The sequence below is a fragment of the Amblyraja radiata genome, chromosome 23 (genome assembly GCF_010909765.2).
Source record: "Amblyraja radiata isolate CabotCenter1 chromosome 23, sAmbRad1.1.pri, whole genome shotgun sequence".
NCBI lineage: Eukaryota > Metazoa > Chordata > Chondrichthyes > Rajiformes > Rajidae > Amblyraja > Amblyraja radiata.
The window spans coordinates 29794480-29806523 of record NC_045978.1 but is presented as its reverse complement, the minus strand read 5'-3'; the positions used below and the strand labels follow the sequence as shown (position 1 = coordinate 29806523).

Sequence of the window (12044 nt, the reverse complement as noted above, 5' to 3'; positions counted from 1 at the left end):
TCTGCGTTTCCCGCTCCTTCAGTTCTGCGATAATTAAATGTCGCCTTTCACTCCCACATGTCACCTGCAACTTGGCTCCCCTCACTGGTTTTATAATTGCAGATAACCCAGCAGAACATACAATGGTTATTGTAAGTCACCAGCAGGTGAGGACTGAGGAGGGGCCGCTTCCAAATGATAAAACTACACGAGCTTGGAATGAAGGAACAGAGGGAATCGTACTTTGACATAAAGGCAAAAACGTTGTCAATTTGTAATGTTATCTTAATCCCTTTAACTCACGTCTATGGATGTCTAATTTACATCCCCTCAACAATAGAAATCTGCAGTTGGTATATTTAATGCCCCTGTCCCAGTTGGGAAACCTGAACGGAAACCTCTGGAGACTTTGCGCCCCACCCAAGGTTTCCGTGCGGTTCCCGGAGGTTTTTGTCAGTCTCCCTACCTGCTTCCACTACCTGCAACCTCCGGCAACCTCCGGGAACCGCACAGAAACCTTGGGTGGGGCGCAAAGTCTCCAGAGGTTTCCGTTCAGGTTTCCTAAGTGGGCCAGAGGTTACAAGACTTGACCGTTATAAAGCTGCAGTGTAATCATAAAGCTTAAAAAATCCATTTACTGCCAAGATAATTTTAAACTGACATTCATTTTGCCAACATTGATTGCAGTTTTCCTGCAATATTCAAAATTCACCAATGCTCTGGTAAATGCTTCTTCTGAGCATTGTTCCGCATGAATCTTTGCATGAATCCGTGCGTCATAACATCCTTGCACAGCACCCATTGCAACAATGCAGATCCATCCGAAGTGTCTTGGCTGAAACCATCGACAATTGGGCTGGAATGGAGCGCAATTGTTAATTTAGAATTAGAAGTTGATAAAAATATAATGGTACTGGATTCAATCCAGTCATCATTTACCACCTGGCCCCTGGGTGGTTAGGATTCCTCCTTCATTGTTCTGCTCTTGCAACCTCTTGGCAACACATACACCCTGTAGGGGATGTGAGGTGACCTGCCCTCAACCCTTGGCCAGTACGTGATTTAAAGGGATTAAGATAATATTACCAATGTTAGGGTGGTGCAGTGGTAGAGTTGCAGTCTTACAGCGCTAGAGACCTGGGTTTGATCCTGACCAAGGGATTATACAGAGATTGTATGTTCTCCCCGTGACCATGTAGGTTTTCTCCGGGTGCTCCTGACCGCCACTCCAAAGATTGTAAATTGTACTTGGTGTGTAGGGTGGTGTTAGTGTGCAGGGATCAATGGTCAGTGCGGACTTGGTGGACGAAGGACCTGTTTCCACACTGTATTTCTCAACTAAACTACATAGGTCATGTCATTGTCATATGTTTTGAAATTGAACAATTAAATTCTTACTTGCAGCAGCACAACAGATATGGAAACATAGTGCTCTGTAAAACTTGGAATAAACCACACAAAAAAAGTTCAATATATATAAAGATAAAAAAGCAGACAAATAAAAAAGAATAATGGTGCAAAGTGAAAAATATTACCCCCAAGCCTATATAGTTTGGAGCCTATTTGGAGGGTTTAGTGTTTAGTAGCCTGTAACTCGAACCTGGGCATTACAGTTTTCAGGCTCCTATATCTTGGCAGGAGTGAAATGAGAGGGTGGCCAGTGTGGTGTGAGTCTCCAATGATGCTGATTTTGAGGCAGCAACTCTTATAGATCCCTTCGATGGAAGGGTCGACAGTACCTGTAGACTGGGCAGTGTTCAACACTTTTCCTCACATTAGTGCCTCAAAAGTGCTCTTTGACTAAATGCTATGGGATCTCATTATGAACGGGACATGGAAGTCCCTGTTTTCCTTTACAATTTCAATCCCCTCTCCATCTCTCAATTTCCAAGGCACCTGACATAGAGTCATAGAATGATACAGTGTGGAAACTGGCCCTTCGGCCCAACGTGCGAACACTTGCCACACCTTGTCCATTATTACTTGGCTGGAGATAGACACGAAAAGTTGGAGTAACTCAGCGGGACAGGCAGCATCTTTGGAGAGAAGGAATGGGTGATGTTTCGGGTCGACACCCTTCTTAAGACTGGTCAAGGGCTTGTTTCCCTTATTCCTAACCAGTCTGAAGAAGGGTCTTGACGTCACCCATTCCTTCTCTCTGGAGATGCTGCCTGTCCTGCTGTTACACCAGATTTTCGTGTCTATCTTCGGTTTAAACCAGCATCTGCAGTTACTTCTTACACATTACTTGGCTGGAAATCCTTTCCTATTCTTTTTGTCATTGATAGCTTCATGGCCACTTCAAAAATGGATAGATAGAAATGGTTGTTTCATTAAAACCAAGTGTTGTGTAATCTTTTTTTTCTCCCCTCTCTCCAGCCTCCAAAAGAGATTGCATTGAGAAGTTTGGACCAATGACTGTGGAACGTATTATTGATGATAATGATGCTATCTGTACCACTGAATATTCACGTATTGTGCCTCTGGAAAATGGAGAGGTGAGTGGACAACAGGAAATTGCAGAGCGGTGTGTCACGCAAATCAACTTCCCGTTTATTGTCTCCATCTACACTTAATGCTACTTTGGCAAGGCCAGCAGCATAATACAGGACCAATCTCACTCTGGTCACTCCCTCTTCTCCCCTCTCCCATCAGGCAAGATGATAGTTTCTTCAAATGTTTAACACTTTTCCTCACATAATCCCAGTCAATGTGCTTCAAAAGTGCTCTTTGGCTGTAAATGCTATGGGATCTCATTATGAACGGGACATGGAGGTCCCTGTTTTCCTTAACAATTTCAATTCCCTCTCCGTCTCTCCATTACCAAAGCGCCTGCCATAGAGTGATACAGTGTGCAAACAGGTCCTTCAGCCCAACTTGTGCACACCTGCCACACCTTGTGGTTTTATTCCAGATTCCGGACAGTTTCTTCCCAGCTTTCATCAGGCAACTGAACCATCCTAACAACAACCAGAATGCAGTCCTGAGCTAGCATCGACCTCATTGGAGATCCTCGGACTATCTTCAATGGGACTTTTTGCTGGACTTTACCTTGCACTAAACGTTATTCCCTTATCCTGTATCGGTACACTCTGGATGGCTTCATTGTAATCATGTATCATCTTTTCATTGACTTGATGGCATGTAATAAAAAAGCTTTTCACTGTACCTCTGTACACGTGACAATGTTAAACTCATCGAAACTAAACTAATTAACAACAAGACCTTGCATATAGGTTTTACTTCTCTAAACGCCAGAAATATTTTATGTGATGAGATCACATTTTACAATATTTTGATTACAATTTTCAGTTTGGCTGATGAGACAATGCTAATATACAGTGGTGTAAGGTTGTATCAGATTAGATACTTAAATATTCCTTGGCTAATCATTGCTTCAATTCTTTTATTCAAGGGTGTCCAGATCTTGCATGGCTTCATTTTATATTGAAAAGTATTTTTTTTGCAAGTTGATGTTATTTTCTAAGTAACCCAATGCCTATACATTGTTGAAAACAAGTGCACATTCTTTCAATCTTATTGGCACAGTTGGGGTATTTTATGTAGTAATTTTGAACTTTGTATAAATGTTTAACTAGTACGGGTGGCAGAGCTGCTACCTCACAGCTGCAGACACCCAGGTCTAATCCTGACCTCAGTGCTCTCTGTGTGTAGTTTGCATGTTCACCTTCTGAATGTGCAGATTTCTGGGTACTCCATTTTCCTCCCACATTCCAAAGACGTCCAGGTCTGTAAGGTTAATTGGTCTTTGTAAAATTGGCACCAATGTGTAGGGATTGGATGCAAAAGTGGGATAACGTAGATCTGGTGGGAACTGGTGATTGGTGGTGGGCAGGGACTCGGTGGGCCGAAGGGCCTGTTTCTATGCTGTATCTCTAAACTAAACTCCTCTGCTTCCAATGGTAGGTTGTGGTTTCCTTGGTAAATGGACGACCTGGAGCCATGAATTTCTCCTACTCTCCTGTCCTCCGTGACTTCACCAAAGCCACCAGCATCCGACTGCGCTTCCTCCGAACAAACACGCTCTTGGGACATCTGATGGGCAAAGCTTTGAGGGACCCCACAGTGACACGGCGGGTAAGTGCTGGTTGTATATCTGTGTGTGAATGCCGTCATCTAGAAGGGGAAGTACCCATAGGGGCTCACCATCATTGACCATCATTGAGGGAAAATTGCCTTCACTGACCCATTCAAACAAACAAGGCAAAAACATAAAACACTTAAAATGGACAGCATCTGTGTAACGAGGTCAAGGGTTGCATCCAATACAGCTTGGTTTGGCAACTGCTCTCCCCAAGACTGCAAGACATTACACATTGTGGACGTTTCCCTCCCCCTCCCCCTCCCCCTCCCACCCTTCCCCACCAACCAACTCCATCTACACTTGACGCTGTCTTGGGAAAGCAGCCAACATAATCAAGGACTGGTCGTTCCTTCCTCTCCCTTCCCCCATCAGGCAGAAGAGACAAAAGCTTGAAATCGCGTACCACCAGATTCAAGACCTCCTGCTTTCCTGGTGTCACCAGACTCTTATACGAACCTCTCATATGTTAACGGTGTATTCCCGATATCCCAAACTACTTATGTTGCAGCCCTTACATTTTTTGTTTGTCCGTAGCTATAACACTTTATTCCCATTCTGTTTCCGTTCTCTTTTGCACTACCTGTTGTCCTCTTCTCTGGTTTGATTTGTACTGGTCTATAGTATGATTTACAAAATAAAGATTTTTGGTATACAAGACACTACTAAACCAATACCAATAAAATAATGCCTTTCAATTTGACTGGGGAAGGGAGTAAACAAGTTGGCCTCAAATTGTAGGGACCTAGATTTGGAATCTGAATCTGTGCTGTGTTACTTGATCTCGACTGGACTGCCAGTAATGATGTTGTAATCACAGTCTACAGCTGGAGATGTGAATAGCTGCTTACTCTTTGTGCAGCTGCAGTTCACATTTGACATTTGTATAAATAGTGGACAAATACAATAACCGTAGTTAGATGGTCTGCCAGTATTCAATGATGAAGCTTGCATTTTGATTTAAAAGCAACTTTAATCTGGGGCAGCACAGGGGCTCAGTAGTAGAATTGCTGCCTTTCAGCGCCAGCGACCCGGGTTCGATCCTGACTACAGTTGCTGTCTGTATGGAGTTTGCATATTCTCCCCGTGACTGTGTGGGTTTTCTCCGGGTGCTCCGGTTTCCTCCCACATTCCAAAGACGTGCAGGTTTGTAGGTTAATAGGCTTCTGTGAATTGTCCCTAGTATGTAGGGTAGAACTAGTGTACAGACTAGTTGGTCGGTGCAGACTCGGTGGGCCGAAGGGCCTATTTCCACTGTATCTCTAAATTAAACTAATCTAAGTTGGGCAAACTACTGATGGGCAATGATTGAAAGCAAGTATCAACCAGAAAGAGAAGAAAAATGATTTCACAAACATGCCCATATATAATGAGTTTTGGAGCACACAATTGATTACGTGCACTTAAGAGTGTTTTACAAATTGATTAGATGGTGTATAAATCCAGATGAATTTTTTTGGGGTTAGTTAACCTCCTTTACATTTAATGAAAAAAAACATTATAAAGGTGCAGGCTGTAAATGGCAAATGCTCTTCTCTTTCAGTATTACTACAGTATCAAGGACATCAGTATAGGGGGACGTTGTGTCTGTAATGGTCATGCTGATGTGTGTGATGCTAAGGATCCATCTAATCCATTCCGGTGAGTTTTGGTTTGTGTGCTTTGCTTTTGATTATGAAATGACAATTTAAAATGGAAGCTACGCTCCTGAATTCTATTTTTATTGGTGAAAATAAGATAGGTGACGCAGCGGTAGAGTTACTGCTTTAGTACCGCCAGAGACCCGGGCTCAGTCCCGACTACGGGTGCTGTCTGTATGGAGTTTGCACGTTCTCCCCGTGACCGCGTGGGTTTTCTCCAGGTGCTCCGGTTTCCTCCCACACTCCAAAGATGTACAGGTTTGAAGGTAATTGTAGGTTAATTGCCTTCGGTAAAAAAATTATAAAATTGTCCCTTGTATATATGTATGAAAATGCTAGTGTACAGGGATCGCTGGTCGGTGCGAACTTGGTGGGTCGAAGGACCTGTTTCTGTGCTGTATCTGTAAACTTAAAACTAAAATTGTGGATTTAACATCAAAACAGATTGTTTTACTTTATTCCAGTATTGAACCTATTAACTTGATTAGTTACATGCTGCTATGTTTAACTATGCGTTTCTGAAAGCAGATTGCTGTTAACGTACATTGACTTGAAAGGCACAAGCCTTCAGGTATGCCAGTGGCAACGTGTTGGTGTGGGAACAATTGTTTCAAACAGTGGGAGGCAGTAAATGAAGCCTGCACCCCACGTGGGATGATTATACATCCCGTGTGGTTTAAATATACTTTCCAGCAGGGGTCATTGGTTAATGAGAGAAACAGCTTGTTCTGGTAGTTAAACTCGGAATAAATGAGTGCCTCCTCGAGTTAGTACCAAGCTGTCCGGGGGTCAATGTCACTATCAATAAAGTATTGCAGGTAAATTTACAGTGGGAATCATTCAAGAAAAAAATTGTGCCAATTTATCCTGTTATTGTAAAATAAAAGCAAACAAATCCAGGGAACGCTGGATATTAAGAGTTGGGTAAAGAAAACAAAGATAGTTTATGGCAGCTTTGAAAATGGGAAGGCCCTAAATAAAAGGTTTATAGGGTGATATTTAAAATGATTAGGCATGAAAAGAAGGCAAGGAATGACACTGGGGGGCTAAATTAAGAAAATATTAATGTTTTTTTAAGTATATTAAAAGCAAAAGGATAACAAGGGAAATAATTGCCCATTGGGGACCAAAGTGGCAATTTGTGTATGGAGGCAGAGGATGTTAATGGGGTGATAAATGAACATTTGCATCTGTTTTCACTACATGGAAGGACTGTAGTTGGAGAATGATGGAGAGGGTTGGTGGAGTTTTAGATGAATTTAGCACTACAAATGAAGTTTTGAGCGATTGGGCCTTAAAGATGGAAAAATCCATAAGGCCTGATGTAATTCCCAGGTTGTTGTGAGAGGCAAGGGAGGAGATTATAGGAACTCTGTCTAAAGTTTTCAAAACTTCTCTGACCAAAATAGAAGTGTCATTTGGTTGGAGGACAGTGAACATTGTGCCTTTTTTTCCAAAAAGAGTTATAAGGATAGGCCAGGTGATTATAGCTCTAAGTTGACTGGATGTTATGAGTGGGTGATTAAGTATCTTGTTGACGTTGATGAAGAGGTTTGTAGGTTAATTTGTTTTGGTAAAATTGTCCCTAGTGTGTAGGATAGTGCTAGTGTACGGGGTGATCACTGGTCGGCACTGACTCGGTGGGCCGAAAGGCCTGATTCTGCACTGTAAAGTTTAAAGGAGGCAATGCAATTTGGGCAGACTCATAAGGCAAGTGTATAGATCATGTATGTTTTTGTTTTAGAGATACAGCACGAAACAGGCCCTTCGGCCCACCGGGTCCATGACGACCAGCGATCCCCGCACATTAACAATTTTTACATTTACCAAGCTAATTAACCTACATACCTGTACGTTTTTGGAGTGTGGGAGGAAACCGAAGATCTCGGAGAGAACCCACGCAGCCAACGGGGAGAACGCACAAACTCCGTACAGACAGCATCCGTGGTCGGGATTGAACCTGGATCTCCAGCGCTGCAAGGCAGCAACTCCATCGCTGCACCACCGTACTGCCCATTGGTGGGATCCCAAAGGTTATTGAAGAGATGATCCCGAGTTTTTGGTACATTTACTGGTCATTGACTCATTCAGACATGCTAGTGATTATTATGCCAGGTTTGGTTCCTTGTGTGGAAGGGTTTTGGTGGATCAGTGCAGTTGTTGACTGAAGCTGCCATGTAATCGTTGATTCATTGAGGAAGTGGGGTATGATCACTCTGTATGTAATACAGGAAGGGAAGATATGCTACAGATTAAAGATTGTTTGTGTGGTTATTGTGTGGTTTAGGGAACTTGCTGTGTGTTTCCGTGATTGTATACAGTGGCAGATACAATTTCCCCTGATGAGTCTGTATATTAATCACTAGATTACATGCCTGGCTGTCCTTCCCCTGCTGCAAAAGGGAACTGAATGACAGAGACCTTGAGTTGGATGACATTGGCCAGTGAAGTATTTACACTGCGGCTGGTGCTGGAGATCATGTACTGTAAGTGCTGACATCCAGGACAGATGTCTGCTGTCTGAGAACCAAACTCCCTCGCACGTTAAAGGAAATTAATTTTGGGGGCCACATGTGATTAATCAAAGCTGTATAGATTAAGTTGAGGTTAACCAAATATTAGTCTTTAGGCTTTAGAGATACAGCACAGAAACGGGTCCTATGGGCCACCACATCCGCACTGATCAGATACACCAGCACCATCCTACAGGGAGAATTTACAATTTTACCAAAGCTAATTAACCTACAAACCTGTTTGTCTTTGGATTGTGGGAGGAAACCGGAACACCCGGAGAGAACTCACGTGGTCACAGGGAGAACATGCAAACTCCATACAGTCAATACCCATAGTCAGGATCGAACCCGGTTCTCTGGCGTTATAAGGCATCAACTCTACCACTGTGCCACCCTGTCATGTAAGAGTTGTTTGCAGATAGCGCTCATTATAGTTTTAAGCCATGGAAACCTGCAGTGAGATGAGATGAGGAAATGCCTGATCAAAAGCCTTGCAGTGAGTTTGGTTTAGTTTAGTTTAGTTTTTGAAATGCAGCACAGAAACAGGTCCTTCGGCCCACCGAGTCAGCGATCCCCGTACACTAGCCCCATCCTACACATCAAGGACAATTTACAATTTTTATTGAAGCCAATTAGCCTGTAATTAGACATGCCTGTACATCTTTGGCATGTGGGAGAAAACCGGAGCACTCGGGGAAAACCCACATGGTCACGGGGAGAATGTATAAACACCTTACAGACAGCACCCATAGTCAGGATCGAACCCGGGTCTCTGGCGCTGTAAGGCAGCAACTCTACCGCTGCGCTATCATGCTGCCAGCTGGTGGCTGGCAGTTGAAACTTTGATTCATTGTCCATAATCCCTTGCCGGGATAGGAATGGAGAAAAGGCTCAAAAGAATGTCCATATGTCTTTAGAGAGTGTGTGTTTTTAATTCTGGCAATGTTGGAGAGTTTATCTGACATCCTATGTATCATCAGGTCAATAGCTACATGCTTGGAATGTCAGCTTTTAAAAAGCAGCATTCCTCTCTGTGGCCTGGATTTAAATTTTGTACAAGATTCCGTTAATTGAAAACCAAAGAAGTTGACCCAAGCACAAAGTTTCAGAGCATGAAGCCTGTAATGGTGAGATCGACCAAGAGGCATTCTTTGGGTAGACGAAGAGAATCTATTTCTGCTATTGTTTAATGTCACAAGAGGGGTCTCGGCCCAAAACATCACCCGTTCCTTCTCTCCAGAGATGCTGCCTCACCCGCTGAGTTACTCCAGCATTTTGTGTCCACCTTCGATTTAAACCAGCATCTGCAGTTCTTTCTTACACATCTTTAATGTGGGGATGGATGGATTCTTGATTTGTAAGGGTGTCAAGGGTTATGGAGAATGGGGTTGAGAGGGAAGGATAGATTAGCCACGATTGAATGGCAGAGTGGACTTGATGGGCCAAATGGCCTAATTCTGCTGCTATAATTCATGAACATAAGTCTGGATTGAGGCAGAGTGAGGAATCATTGGAATTCTTTTGACTTGGCCTCCACAGCTGTCAATGGCAATGAATTCCACAGATTCACCACCCTCTGACTAAAGAAATTCCTCCTCATCTCCTTTCTGAAAGTACGTCCTTTTATTCTGTGGCTATGGCCTCTGGTCCCACTAGTGGAAGCATCCTCTCCACATCCACTCTATCCAGGCCTTTCACTATTCGGTTAGTAAGAAGAGTCAAATTTATTGAAGACTTCTCCAGAGAAGATACTTCTATTACACTGGACACCATTGTACCAGGTAGAGCACAGGGCTGTGGCACAGTTGAACAGGATCAGTGAGTTGCATGCACTAACTATGCATTGCCATGCAGTTTCATATAGACACTTAGCTTTTTTATTGTGCAGGCAAAGAGATTGATGCCTGCATCAAGCATGGGACCATAATGCCTGTACCAATATGGCAGGCACCACACTTGTGGCTTCTATATTATTTAGTGCAGAGATACAGCATGGAAACAGGCCCTTCAGCCCACGCCGACCAGCGATCACCCCGTACACCAGCACCATCATACACCAGGGACAATTTACAATTTTTACCGCGGCCAATTAACCCACAAACCTGCACATCTTTGCAGTGTGGGAGGAAACCGGAGCACCCGGAGATAACCCAAATGGTCACAGGGAGAATGTACATACGAACAGCGGCCATAGCCAGGATCGAACTCGGGTCTCTGGTGCTGTAAGGCAGCAGCTCCGTGCCACCCTAGTTGTATGTGTCCTTCCTGCCCAGGAACAGATATCCATTATTCACCTTAAAAAGTGAGCACAGCACCATGCAAATTCAGGACTTCTTTCTTGCTGCGGACAGATAGAGTATCCAGTACATATGTGGAAATCAATAATTGAACAAGAATAAGTGTTTTTGATTTATTAGCTTTTAAGGCCAAACGGAAGGAATCGTCAGCTCAAAGGAGAGAAAAGCGAGGATGACATTGGAGCAGTAAACAAAATACATGATAACTGGGCATTTTCTTTACATGTTTTAACACATGCTTTATCGAGTGGTGGCGTAATCGAGTGTGGCTGCCTCGCCTGCAGCTGTCTGTCCTCTCATCCTTTTTGTTATTTTTAGTCTGTTTTAAAGTTTGTTTTTGGAGGTATTTAATCTTTTTTATGTGGGGGGAGGGGGAAACCATTTTTCTTAGTCACTTCCTATTTGAGGATGCGCCTATCCTCCGAGCCGCATCTTCGCCCCCTCCTCGCAGCCTAGCATCTGGATTGGCGCGGCCTTTCCTGCCGGAGACCAGCCAGAGCTTCAGTTTCAGCAGCAGCACAGCACGGGATTTCATCGCGGTGCGAGCGTTGCCTTGCCGGGAATCGCCGTGTGGAACTCCAGAGTGCCGTCTTCAACACCGTGGAGCTGTGGAGTGTGGAGCTTCCAGCCGCGGGCGGCGCTGACTCTGACATCACAGAGCCTGGGATCTCTCGCCGTGATCGCCAGCGTTGAATTTCCGCCCAGCTCGGCCTGTGGACTTCGGGAGCCGCAGCCTCCTGTAGGAAGCGGCTAATTCGGAGGCTCCGGTCCGCTGAGAGTGTTCTTCCGTTTGAGGGCCTGAAACACGGCGACTGCGGAGGCCTCAATAGGTGCCGACCAGGGGTGAACAGAGGAAGAGGACTGAACTTTGGTGCCTTCCCTCACAGTGGGAAACGCTGATGTTTTTGGATGCTGTGGGGGGATGTTTTTTATGTTTTATGTTAAATTCTATAGTGTTGTGTTTATCTTATTTGTGTGCTGCATGGTAACTCAAATTTCACTGCACCAATTGGTGTATGTGACAATAAATGTCCTGTGCCCTTTATCCTTTGTCCTTTTCTGGCCAGCTCACTTAAAATATTTGCATTCTTCAAAGCATCTGCATAGTAGTATGGTATTTAAGAACTGATCAAAGTAGTGCACACATTCAGCCACATACTACGAGCAAGCAAAGTACCTGATGTATTTTCTTTCCTCTGGGTAACATCTGTTTGCTTGTCTGCAGCATTCAGTAGTGTAACCCAGCCATTTTTCAAAGGATAGCAGATGTGATTTTTCAAGTAGCGTTGGTAATTATCGCCTGGGTATCAATACCTAAATAGCCCGCTGGCTCCCACTCTCACTAATTTCAGGCTAGACTGAATGCAAAGCAGAGCGTTATTCTAACAAGAACATCATCTGGATTTAATTACAAGGCATTGTTTAGCAATTGCAATAAAAGGGTTTAAGTCTTAACATTTGCATATGTGGCTTGGACAATTGCATTCCAAATTTAATTCCAATATTTAATTTA

At 43.8% G+C, this 12044-nt stretch overlaps 1 protein-coding gene across 1 annotated transcript in view; it reads left to right on the top strand.

Moving 5' to 3' along the window:
- The window catches only part of lama5 (laminin subunit alpha 5), a 276023-nt gene that overhangs the window by 84985 nt on the left and 178994 nt on the right, over window positions 1-12044 (top strand). The window contains exons 4-6 of the mRNA XM_033041941.1: window positions 2359-2477; window positions 3907-4077; window positions 5625-5722. Coding sequence (XP_032897832.1) covers window positions 2359-2477; window positions 3907-4077; window positions 5625-5722 — 388 coding nt within the window. The remainder of the gene's footprint in view (window positions 1-2358; window positions 2478-3906; window positions 4078-5624; window positions 5723-12044) is intronic.